This window comes from Elephas maximus, chromosome 13, assembly GCF_024166365.1.
Source record: "Elephas maximus indicus isolate mEleMax1 chromosome 13, mEleMax1 primary haplotype, whole genome shotgun sequence".
In the NCBI taxonomy this organism is placed as follows: Eukaryota; Metazoa; Chordata; class Mammalia; order Proboscidea; family Elephantidae; genus Elephas; species Elephas maximus.
In genome coordinates, this window is record NC_064831.1 from 28,404,881 (window position 1) to 28,418,306 (window position 13,426).

The 13,426-nt window shown below is 37.6% G+C and overlaps 1 protein-coding gene across 1 annotated transcript; it reads left to right on the forward strand.

Moving 5' to 3' along the window:
* The first annotated feature begins 43 nt into the window (after positions 1 to 43).
* Positions 44 to 12,276, forward strand: PLRG1 (pleiotropic regulator 1). The gene is made up of 15 exons (XM_049906111.1): positions 44 to 158; positions 1,473 to 1,579; positions 2,594 to 2,736; positions 3,483 to 3,536; positions 4,349 to 4,442; positions 4,650 to 4,737; positions 6,243 to 6,344; positions 7,331 to 7,423; positions 8,767 to 8,916; positions 9,005 to 9,106; positions 9,630 to 9,732; positions 10,478 to 10,586; positions 11,321 to 11,460; positions 11,883 to 12,076; positions 12,215 to 12,276. Exons 1-15 carry the CDS (start codon positions 150 to 152, stop codon positions 12,272 to 12,274), a joined length of 1,548 nt encoding a protein of 515 aa, XP_049762068.1. The 5' UTR covers positions 44 to 149; the 3' UTR covers positions 12,275 to 12,276.
* The last annotated feature ends 1,150 nt before the right edge of the window (positions 12,277 to 13,426 follow it).

Sequence of the window (13,426 nt, forward strand, 5' to 3'; positions counted from 1 at the left end):
ACGGACAACCAGCGCGCCTGCGCACAATTACGTCATATCCGGCGCCAGGGCGCGCGATTGCGGAAGGGGCTGCACAGTTGTGGCGGCGGCCTTTGCGTTGGTGATTAGTGTACCGTTCCTGCCGGAGAGGCGGATTTCACGGCAGCATCATGGTCGAGGTAGAGTGACACCTAGGCGCTGAGGAGTCGTTTGGCTCTGAACTGCTTTTCTCTGGCGGCGGGCGTGGGTGATAGCGTGTGTTGGGAATCTGGGGCGAGAGAGGCTGCGAGGGGAGGCTGTTTTGCCGAGGCCGGGTGGTCTCTTCTTAAGGTTTTCGGGGAGGGAAGAGGCGGGATGAGAGCACGAGTTTGAGGCGGGAAGCCTGAGATAATTTATTCAGTCCTCAATTGGCCCTTAGGAGCTGCGCCCTGTCCCCGTAGGTGAGGCTTCTGTTGATGTTCGACCACTGGTAGTCGCCGCTCGCAGGGGAGTGCCAGTAATTCTGGATCCTTAAAGACTGCTGTTGTTTTGTATCTTGGTTCCAGTTGGTCTCTTATCGCAGCTCTTCCCCCAGGAAAACCTGCCATTCTTGAGTTTTCACATCTTTTCCTAGATTGAATACCTATTCTGTTAGCAGGTCTTGTCTACCTTGTCTCAGAAATAGTTCGACTCTCTCCACTTTTCTCCATACGCGTCGCAATCACCTTCATTCAGGCCAACATCATCTTTTGCCTGGACTGCTGCATTAGCTCCCAGCTGGTCTCCTTGCTTCCATGTTTGTGCCCCCTAAATTGATCTCTTTAAAACGTAAGTTGGTCACGCCTTCCTTGGTAAAAACCCTTTGCTGGCCTTATGTTACCACTAGGACAAGAATACGGATTATTGTAATGGTTTTAAAAGACCTTACCTGATCTGGACTTTGCCTATTCTTGCAACCTCATTTTGCAACAAGACCCACCCTCTCGCCTAACGCACACACACAACTGCCCTGGAGCTCCTGGCATTATTGCAGTTACTGAGCATCTTTGTACGTGAGGGCTTCCATCTGTCCAAATTGTCCTTACCTCCCCTCTGCAGGGTAACTCAGCCTCTGCTTAAATGTCACCTCAGAGAGACCTTTCCTAACCATCCTGCGTAATTTCCCTTCTCCTTTTTGTGTCTCAGCCCTTGCTTGTTACTTTCATAGCAGTAATAAAAATGTGGGACTATTTTGCTTATTTTTATTTCTCTCTTTGTCCTTGAGCAAAGGGAGCTTGACTCTTTTCATCATTCTTTTGATAGGTTTTAGCGCAGTGCCTGCCAGACACATAGTGTGCACTGAATAAATTACTAATCTCAGGCTTTGCTCAGTTAATGTACCTGGGACTCTAGCCAAAGAGCAGCTTCCTCCTCTTTTCTAAACTTGACTCTTACAGCTTGCTACTGGGAGCAGTGGTGAGTGGTTAAAGCAGTGGTGAGTAATTTGTAGCTACATTTGCACTCTTTCTTTTCAGGAGGTACAGAAACATTCTGTGCACACACTTGTGTTCAGGTCATTGAAGAGGACCCATGACATGTTTGTAGCTGATAATGGAAAACCTGTGCCTTTGGATGAAGAGAGGTAGGCATAGTTTTTTTTCAATTGCTACAATTTTTAAACTTCTAACATTTGGGGAAGAAGGGGACTATTTAATCCTTTAAAGATTAATTAGTAATACTAACAGTCATAAGGTAGCTCCGCAGTAATGAGTGTTGCTGTAGCATAATTTAAGCTGATATAACTTTTTTTTTTGGCCTTACTGTTCACAGTAAAAATCTCATTAATTAATTGCATTTCGCAAATACCCAGTAATTAGGAGAGCCCCTTTCAGGTGTTTTATTTTATAATCAAATCACTTTGTATGTGCTTTCAGCTTCCCGCTGCTCTCAGAGCCTTGCTGAGCTGAAATTGTACCTGGCCAGTACCTCTCCTCCCACCTTTTCTCGTTAGTATGATGAAGATTTTTGAGTGATGGCATATTTTTGGTTCTACATCTCCAGCTCCAGTCTGGGATTGCATTATGTGCAGTGTTCCTTCTTTGTCCTACCCTTCGTTTAGAATCTTAATTCCTCAGACAAGCATTTATGTTCGATTTATAAAGTAGACTATACTTAAAAATAATACAAGTGTGCTTCTCTTTAAAATGTTGAACTAATTAAGTACTTTGATTAGTTCTAACTAACTTTAGATAAATCCAATAAAAATTGTTATAGAAGCTTTTACTGTATTTTTACACTGGAAAGAATTTATCAGTCTCTATATTTTTTTTCATATATTTTTAGATCAATTGGACTCTTGGTATCTCAACATGAAAGAGTTTGTATTAGGTAACAAGCTAAAATACTGCTTAGACTTCATGGATGCTATGTGGTAGAATGTGAGCAAAAGTAAACATGATATGGAAATGCACTTAGAAATTTTTGAAGTTAAAGTTAAAATGGTATTTATTTAAAATCTTAATAGAAACTTTTTCTACATGGCTAGGCAAACTTAAGTTATTTAAGTACTTGTTCTCAGGCTAGCTATAAACATTTGCAGTGGTGAATATATTTAAATTATTTAAAAATATGTTCTACATTTATACTTTTTAAATAGTCACAAACGAAAGATGGGAATCAAGCTTCGTAATGAGTATGGCCCTGTGTTGCATATGCCTACTTCAAAAGAAAATTTTAAAGAGAAGGCCCTTCAAAATGCAGCAGATTCATATGGCAACAAACAATATCCTGCCAATCAAGGTGAGTATGGTGTTACCAGAAATACCAGGAATCGAAATGTTTTTTTTTAAACTAGAAAAATAAGATGTCTTGTTAGCACTCCTTGTAGAAGAACTAATTGAAGCCATCCAGTATTTAATGGCTATATTAGAATTATACTGAAAATCTTGATTTCATCATGAGACTAGTGATTGAGATTATCAGTTGGTGGTTTCTCTCTTATAGGAAGTGAAAGTGGTAGTATAGTAATGGCAGACATTTTGAAGTTGTGGAGAAGGTCACAGTGGAGACCAAAGGAAAAATCTGGAGAATAGTCCTAAACTATGAAGAGACCATCTGTCTTGGCTATAGCTCAGAAGGATGGTATTAAGTACTAATATGACTGCAAATTGTAATGAATAAGAGAATCCAGGATTCCACAGGGAAACCATTTGCTTGATTAAAAAATAAAAACAAAAAAACAGTGAATTAACCTGATGAGGACGATCTTTCTACCTACCATTGCTATATAGTAAATGGACATACTTTATTGATCTCACATCAGCAAAGAGGCAAGGAAATAGCTCTGTACATGGTCTTCAGGGGTCAAACAAACACAATCAGCTTCTCTTAGTTCTGAGACCTGAGTTTAGTTGGGAAATTTTGAGAAGTCTAGTTGATTGTTTAATATTATTATTTGATTCATTAAAATAGATGATACTTGTGCATAAGAAGAATTCACCGTTTTAAGGATGACAGCTTTCTCTGTCCCTCCTCTGCCCCTTTAGGACAAGAAGTTGAGTATTTGGTGACAGGTACACATCCATACCCACCAGGACCTGGTAAGTCAGCTGTTAGATATTAAAAACGCCCTATTGTGACATATATGTCCATGGATGATTCCTGTTGCCTATAAAATACAAAATAAGTTCAGTAGCATCCAGGCATAGCTTTTTAGATAATAGTTAACTGATACTTAGTATCACATACATTCATTCAGCAAACATTCTTAAGCACCCATCTTTTTTCAGGCACTGCACCAGTGAGACTGCGCCTGGCCTAGTCATGCTTATCTGCACAGCCATGTGAAAATCAATAAGCTTATAAAAGCGATAGAAGTATCGTTACAAAAGCAGATATTACAAAAGTGTGCCGTGTGTGTGTGTGTGTGAAGGTAGAGGACAAAGACACTTAGTATCACTAGGTTCTACTAATTTTGGAGGGTAGGATTCGCCATATAGAAAGTACAGGTGAATTGAATGTTGTTTTAGTGATGTACTTTCACTCCTGGACTTCTGGTAGTATTTGGGAAACAGCTTAATTTTTACATCTGAAGGTAATGTCCCAAGATAATAAAAATGTAATTTTTACTCTCTTGGGGTACTTCAATATCACACTGATCAAATCTGATTTGAGGTATGTGTTATTAATCTATATTATTTTTGTTATAACTAATAATTGTTTATTGTAAAAAAAAAAAGTTGGAAGCAAAAGAAAAAAACTTAAAACCTTAATCAAGTTTTGTATTAACACCACCTGGAGATAATCACCGTTAACCTTTTTGATGTATGTTTTCCTCTTGTGTTTTGTTTTAAATGAATGTAAATGAAAACAAACATAGCCGCTAAAAGGAATTTCTTTTTATTTTAATAAGGGGTCGCTTTGACAGCAGATACGAAGATTCAGAGAATGCCAAGTGAATCAGCTGCACAGTCTTTAGCTGTAGCATTACCTTCTTCTCAGGCCAGGTATGAAATATTTTTATAATTCTGATTATAAAGGTTTTGAAAACATATTTCACTATTCACTTTTTTTCTCATTTTTATGCATTTCTTTATAATTATGTATTGTATGACATTTTCCTTTATCAGTTTTTAAAAAAATCAAAGAATGGTCCTGCAGAACAATGAATGAAGGCATTAGTTACTTAGAACGTGGTGTCTTTCTCACTTCAGGGTTGATGCAAATCGCACTGCCCCTGGTGGAAGTGAATACCGACATCCTGGGGCCTCTGACCGGTCACAGGCTCCAGCGATGACTTCAGTAAGTGTTCTTGTGTGAAATAACGTGGTGGTCTCTAGCTTCTGGAACGTGTCATCTTATTTCTCTTCATTCTGAAAATCTTCCTTAAAATATTAAATCAACAGTTCCTTGGAATTATTAAAGTAGATAGCAGCCTGAGCTAGCTGTTAATATTTCATAGTCCTGAAACTTGGTTTGTTAGTGAATTGACATATTTTTTAGAATTTAAAATTCTGTTAATTTAGGATATTGTAATTCTCACACATTATAGAAAGTATGCATTTGGTGAAGAAAATGTAATGTTACTATTTATTATCTGTTATTAAAAATATTCAGAGTGTTATTCTGAAACTTGCATTAGGTGTTGATATATATTAAACATAATAGTATTTTTTATATAATTTTAAGTTTGTTTACATAATTAAAGTTGAGAGGTATTAAAAAAAAAAAGACCTATTGCTATCAAGTAGAACTGCCCCATAGGGTTTCCAGGGAGCAGCTGGTGGTTTCCAACTGCTGACCTTTTGGTTAGCAGCTGTAGCTCTTAACCACTGCACCACGAGTGCTATCAGTATTATAATATTCATGGGCAGAACAACTAATGTCTTATAAATAAACATTTAGAAATACATGGGTTTATGTGTAATTAAATGGCAGCTGCTCTTATTTGTGAAAGTAGTTGTAGAAAGAATATGCTGAATATACAGTGTAGTTTATTATGAACTTTATCATCAGTTGAAGTGAGTGCAGTCTTTACTTCCCCCATTTATTATACAGGTGATTTGTCTTTATGAAGTGAATGCATTTGTAGCCCTCACACCACACCTCCTCTTTTAACCTGCATTCTCAGGTCTCTCTGCCCAGGCCCTCTGCTGCCTTAGGTGGGTGTGATGTAAGTTTCTTGAGGACAGGAGCTTTGTTTTATTTTCCCTTTGTACCCTCAGCACTAATAGCAGTGCCTGGCGCTGAGTGTGACCATCATGGTCAGTTGCTGTTGAGTTAGTTCTGACTCAAGGCGGCCTCGATGTGTCAGTAGAACCGTACTCCCTAGGGTTTTCGATGGCTGATTTTTTTGAAAGTAGAACACCAGGCCTTTATTCTAAGTGGGTAAAGTAGATGTTATATCAGCTAGTATGCCTTTTGAAATAGAATTTAAATAATGTAATATTTTTTTTTTATGAGATAGGCACTATTAGCCCTGTTTTACAAAAAGAGATGATGGAATTTTTACCCAAGCTGGGATATGAAGCCATACGCAGAGATTTGTGCATTTCAACACTCAAATATCCTTCCTCTGCTGGGCTTTTTAATTGCATTTTAAAATTAAAATTAACATTGAGGAAAATACAGTTCTGATGAGATGTCTTAGACCCATTTCCCAGTTATGAAAGAAAATTAACTTTCACTAATTTCAGGGTGGGGGGACCCTTTTCATATACCCCTCTTTTAGTTTCCATTATTCAGTTGATAAAATCAAATGTTAGGTGTGGTATCTTTAATGATAACATAATCTATTCTGTATCTAGGTTGTTATGGAGTCTAGCAATGCCAAGAACTCTGCACTAATGGCCAAAAAAGCCCCTACAATGCCAAAACCCCAGTGGCACCCACCTTGGAAACTCTACAGGGTGAGTGAACCTGCCTGTTATCCCACCATGCAGAGAGTGGTTGGTTTCCAGCTGACAAAGCCTGAAGAATAGAAGAACGATAAGGAAAAAGAGTAAATATGAGAGCTGGTTAAGCGATAGGAGGGGGGTGGGAGAGGGTTTAGGTACAGTCTTAAAAGGCACCTTGGGAAGGACACTTCCTTCAGCTTACTTGTACTTCCTGTAAAGTACTAATTGAAATCTAGTAAATGTGGAGAGCAGAAGAGACAAATTTAGGAAAATGTTTGAGATATTTATTATGAAGGCCAAGGGCAGGAAGGCCAAATAAAGAAATTGCTTTGGATTTACCAATTATCTTTTCAGGTATAATAAATGAAGATGATTTGAAATACACTAGATCTAAGAATGTATATAGCAGGAAGAAAAGCTGGATATGATTTAATATATATATTTTTAATTTCATCTTTCAAACTATTGTGTAGTAAAATAGATCTCTTTTGGCATATAATTGTAATCATTTTTAATAAGTATATAGACGTGGGTAAGCATTATCACAGAATATGGAAGTCCCATCACCTCATGAAAGACGCCTTTTATAGTTGTAGTCGTACTCTCCCGCCATCCTGGCAACGATTTACCTGTTTCCACTGTTACAGTTTTTCTTTTTTTAACTGTATGTCAAATGGAATTTTATAGTATGCATCCTTTTGAGACTGGCATCTTTCATTCAGCTTAATGCCTTTGAGATTCATCCAAGTTGTTGCACGTATTGATAATGCGTTCCTTTTTATTTTTTAGTAGTATTTCGTTGTATAGATGTTCTACAGTTTATGTATCCTTTCACTCATTGGAGGTGATGTCATAATTATTGCTCTAAAACCTCATTGTCAAATAATCTCATGAATTTGTAATTGGAAGATGTAGGAGGGGCATTTGAAACCCTGGTGGTTAAAACTGAATAAATTGTAACTGTATCGGTGGGTCTGCACATGCCTTTTCCCCCACAGGTCATCAGTGGGCATCTTGGCTGGGTTCGATGCATTGCTGTGGAACCTGGGAATCAGTGGTTTGTTACTGGATCTGCTGACAGAACTATAAAGGTAGTAAGACAGGAAGTAAAAAATAAACATAGCTCTGCTTGCATGTAAGTTTAACCCGTTGTAAGTTATTTCCTGTTGTCAGAATTGCTGTTGCAGTTTTTCTGAGCTTTTAGACCTGAGTAGAAGTAAATTTTGTTGTATGCCAGTTAATTTTTCCAAATAAGTATTGTTTAAAAATCAGCGCTCAGCAAATTTAAGCCAATGCCTAATCTCAAATTGGTCCAGTTATCTTTTTATATCAAAACCCATTGCCGTTGAGTTGATTCTGACTCAAAGTGACCCTCTAGGACAGAGTAGAACTGTCCCTTAGGATTTCCTAGGCACGTCTTTACAGAAGCAGACTGCCACATCTTTCTCCCACGGAGCAGCTGGTAGGTTCCAAGCGCTTACATTTAACTTAACAGCTCAGTGCTTAACCGCTGAACCACCAGGCCTCCTTATGGAAATTGCAGAGGACTATATAAGAACATAAACCCATCCATAATCCATAACCACTGTTAGATATTTGAATGAATTTCTTTTTAGTATTTATTTCTGTGCTTGTGTATCAGTGCGTTTCTTTCTGAGCTTTGTTTCCTGTGTGTATAATGTGTAGTTTTAAAAAGTCATGCTTGGTATCTTGTTTTTTTACTCAACATTATATCAAAGGCATATTCCTGTTAAAAGTTTACCTTCTTTTTAAATGGTAGCATACTCCTCTGGTGTTCATAGAGTCTGCAAACCATTTCCTCGTATTCACTATTACTGTAGTTAATCTTTGTGGGTAAAGCTTTTTCTGTATTTTAAATTATTTTGTTATGTTAGATTCCCCAAAATGGAATTAATGGGTCAAACATTTTTGAGGTTGGCACCTAAAAAGTACAAATTACTTTTCGAAACGAGTGCATTGATACTTGCACTGTGTCTCTTGTAAAATATCTATTAATGTGATAAGCAAAAATGGGTATCTGATCTTTTTAAAAATTGTTTATATAAAATTTCTAGTGAGATTGAAGTTTTTTCATGTCTTTATTTGCTATTTTGAGGGTTTTTAAATTTGTTGCTACCTTTGGCTAATTTAATGCTTTGCATCTTCATGCTTTTCTATCAATTATATATTTTGATAGAAATTATTGTATCTTTTATATATTAAGAATATTATTGTTTTATCATTTATTGCAGATATTTTTCCAATTTAAGCATGCCTTTTTTTTTTTTCCTTTTATTTTGGGAGGGTTTTACAAATTTTTTATGTCTGTATCTTTCTCATTTTCTTTTTGAAGACTTAATTTGAACATCAAGATGCTAAATATTTGCTTTGGAGTAACCAGCACAAGGGAAAGTTAACTTTTCTTTGATTGCAGATCTGGGATTTGGCTAGTGGCAAATTAAAACTGTCATTGACGGGGCATATCAGTACAGTGCGAGGTGTGATCGTAAGCACAAGGAGCCCATACCTGTTCTCTTGTGGAGAAGACAAACAAGTAAAATGCTGGGATCTTGAATATAATAAGGTAAGTTGGAAGTTAAGGATTTAAAAACTTTTAGTCAGTGTTTATCTTTCTAATTACAGAAATTTGAACTTTCCTGCTTTCTGTTCAGGTTATAAGACACTATCACGGCCATCTAAGTGCTGTGTATGGTTTGGATTTGCACCCAACAATAGATGTGCTGGTAACCTGTAGTCGAGATTCAACGGCACGGGTGAGTAGGATGGAGTCATGTGTTACCTGTAAATGTATTACATCTTACAGGATACGGGTTGGTATTGGAGTCATATATTGTTTGATAGAAAATTAAAGATGATTTTCTTAACTCGTCAATGCCTTACGTCCTCAATTACTTGACCTACATGTTTTTCCACGTCAGTTCTCAGTCCAGTCCGTGGCCATGCCCTCACTGTGTGTATCGTTGTGGGTGCCCCATCCCTGAAATGTAGCATTCTCACCTTCCAGTCCATCCCCGCAATTATTTTCCCTTATTAGCTCTTTCATTCGGTAGTCACAGTGTTCCCGTTCATACACACACAGTCCTCTCATCCTTCAGGGTTTTTCTTTTTCTTTACATTCGCCACTCAGCGTACAGACCATTATCCCTCATTGAAGCACTTTCTCCATTCTTTTCAGGCCCAGTTGTCTAGTAAATTCCCAGCCTGGGATCAGTCCAGTTATCTGCCTGAAGTACGAAGCCTGTTGTCTTTGACAGTGTGTCTGTTGTGCTTTTACAGATTTGGGATGTGAGAACTAAAGCCAGTGTGCACACCCTATCTGGACATACCAATGCGGTTGCCACAGTGAGGTGTCAGGCTGCAGAACCACAGATTATTACTGGTACGATAGATACTTTCCAAGTCGGTGACACGTTCACAGCAGGAGGGGGCGTAATTATACATGCACTTTGAATATCCATTGCGATTCTTGCTTTGTATTATATTTGTTTCTGTGCCATTATTGCATATTTTAATGACAGGCATTTGAAATTTATTGCAGTCACTTTATTCAATTGTTTTTGTTTCTTTTTGTATGTCATGGAGTGTTACACACAGTGTCTTGTAATGTCTGACTGGAAAATGGTGCCATTAAATACAATTAAGTATTGTTTTTATTGTGTAAAACTACTAGTATAGGAAATTGAAGTTAGAAGTAATATGAATGAAGTGATCAGTAACGTCAGTAACGTTAGAGCTTGCATTGGGTCTTGTTTTTCTTAAAATTAATAACAGTGGATCTTTGTAATAGAAAACTCATTCATTTGATGTATTTTATTATCTTAAAGAATCACTGGAGTTTTTTCTTTCCCCTCTGCCAGGGGTAAAGTGATGTGTTGGTTTCATGTGTCATTTACATATGTTCCGGCTGTTCTGTTGGAATTACTTCAAACTTTTGATTAATTTTTTGAAGAATTAAATTTAAGTGAACCTCAATTTCTGGAGCTATAAAGAAATTAGCCAAGAAGTAACATGACTTTCATTTAGTGTACATGTATCTGAAAGGATGTTTCATAATTTATTACATTTTAACTTTCGCATTCTTTTTCCTGGTGTATGTCTGGGTTTTGTGTGTATTTTCATCACAGGAAGCCATGACACTACAATACGATTATGGGACTTGGTGGCTGGAAAAACAAGAGTCACACTAACAAATCACAAAAAATCAGTCAGGGCTGTGGTTTTACATCCAAGACAGTAAGTAACAAATCATAATGTTAGATGAGATCATATAAATAAATCATGTAGTTAAAAGCTACATGTCAAAATGGACGTAATAGCGGCTGGGTTTAATGTTTTCTGATTATATTACACGGAAGTATTATTGAGCACTAAATATACATAGAATAATTCTTAAGGAGGAGGTTAATATATGTAGGGGAAAAATGAGGAGGAGCCATGAAAACACAGTTGTGGTGTCCACAGAGGTTGAACATAATATCACTGCCTGTCGTTAGGTGTTTCAGGTCACCGTACACATCTGTGCGTGTTCATGTCTCATCGTCCCTCCCTCTTTCTTCCCCCCTTTTTTTCGTTCCCCCTCTCCCTTTTACTCCTTTCCTCTCTGCCTCTGTCCTTTTCTTTCTCCCCCTTTCCCTTGTCCCCCTCCCTGTCCCCTTGCCAATGATGAGAAGTTAGGTGGTTTCAACATTTTGTACATTTACTGCTCCAACTCAGTGCAGAACTGTGCAGAAGTGAGGGGAGAATAAAACATTAATCTAGAATTTTAAAATGCATTTGAAATCATCTGAAAATCAAATTTAACTTGGAAGAAATGTCGTGATACTTTGTCCTTGGCATGACTGTAGTGATGTTAAAGCGGCATGCGTCAGTAAGTGCACACTGCAGAATCGCAACCACAATAGGCTTTTAAATTCACCGTTTTCTTTAACTTGGTTTACTTTTGTCATTCTTTTCAATCTTTTTTTCAGTTACACGTTTGCATCTGGTTCTCCAGATAACATAAAACAGTGGAAATTCCCTGATGGAAGTTTTATTCAAAATCTTTCTGGTCATAATGCTATTATTAACACATTGACGGTGAATTCTGATGGAGTGCTGGTATCTGGAGGTAACATAAGATTTTTATGTTAAATATGTTGCTTAGTCTTTTTTTTTTTAAGGAGAGAGCAAATATTTTGTAAAAATTTTAAGCCATCACACCAAACTATTATAGCAGAACCTACCTGACTAGTGTGTATTTGGACGGTCATATATACATCGGGTTTACACTGGGAATTGCCTAAAGTTGAATTGGATTAAGCTAAAAGTGGTTGTCAGATTTTGTGGTGCTTTCTGAGATCTATACAATAAGTTTTAAATTGAGTAAAAAGGAAAGTAAACAAATCCATGTGAAGAGAAGCTTGAGTGCCTGTGTCTTGAATACCTTTATAACTGTTATTGTCATGGTGCTTGGCTAATGGTTGGTGTTTAATAAATGTCAGACTGAATTGTTAAAGGGATACCAGGTTTAACTAGATCTTTCCCTTTAAGCTGACAATGGCACTATGCATCTTTGGGACTGGAGAACAGGCTACAATTTCCAGAGAGTTCATGCGGCTGTGCAGCCTGGGTCTTTGGACAGTGAATCAGGAATATTTGCTTGTGCTTTTGATCAGTCTGAAAGTCGATTACTAACAGCTGAGGCTGACAAAACCATTAAAGTGTACAGAGAGGATGATACAGCGGTAAGTTCTCTGTTTCACATTTTGCAAGTGTTTTCTCATTTTCATGTTATTAAAATTACCAGAAAAAATGTTTTTATTAGAAATCTGTTAATGTGAAACCAGCTAATCATTTATTTTAACTTACTTTCCTGTTTTTAGACAGAAGAAACTCATCCAGTCAGCTGGAAGCCAGAAATTATCAAGAGAAAGAGATTTTAATGCAGCATTGTCTTCATGGTGGTCCTGCCTTTTTTTCCCCCTTACCTTGGCTTTGATGAGGATATCCAGTGATTGTGTGCTCTGGCTAGGAATAGAAAGCAGAAACTCACTTGCTGCTTCATCACGTTTTACAATAAACTGTTCCCTGCCCTCCCCTCCACCAGTGTTTTTATTTCTAAAATAAGCAGTTTTCGATCCTAGGAAGTAAGATGCAGATACCAAGCATTTGCAGGCCCATTGAACATAACTGTTTCAAAGATAAAAAAAAAAAAAAAATTCAGTTTTATCAGGAGACACTTTTTTGTTTCTAATTAAGAGAAGTGCTCACTATGTTATAATGGGACATGTTTTGAGGGGAGCAGAAGTTTAAAAAAAAATTTTTAAACTAATACCCATGTGGTGATTTGGAATTTGAAGATTTGAAATCTTTGTTCTACAAACAGTATTTGAGTGCATACTGTTCAGGAAATAGATGCGGTCTGTCCTCCAAGATAGCCAGTTTAGTATCTTATTATAACAACAGCAAAAAAAACAAACCCATTGCCGCCGAGTTGATTCCAACTCTTTAGCGCCCTATAGGACAGAGTAGAACTGCCCCGTAGGGTTTCCAAGGAGCAGCCGGTGGATTTGAGCTGTGGACCTTTTGGTTAGCAGCCAAGCTGTTAACCACTGTGCCCCTAGGGCTCCAGCTTATTACAGACAGGCTGTAATAGAAGTGCACATGAAATAACGGTGGAGCGCAGAAGCAAAAACCATTAATTTTTTACGGGGAGGATTGTGGAAGGCTTCCCAGGGTAAGTGGCCTTTGAGATGAGCCTGGCAGTGAAAGAGGGCACAGAAAAAAGATTATTCTGAGATGAGGAATAAAACCAGAGATGGGAGAGTGTGTGGTGTGTTCTAGAAGCAAAGAATTGTCTGCTCTAGTTGAGTAATGGAGAATAAAACTGGGTAGTGGTGGGAAAAATGCAAACTTTGAATTTGGACTTAATGCCACAAACAGGATGCTAACGTAGGTGTCGAAACTTAGGGAAACTGACTCTGGAGATAACATTGGAGGCATTTGAATATGTACCGAGGGCTACGATTTCTTGTGGAGATTTTATTGAAAAGCATTACTTCAATTTCTAATACCCCTCCAGATAAATACTTTGC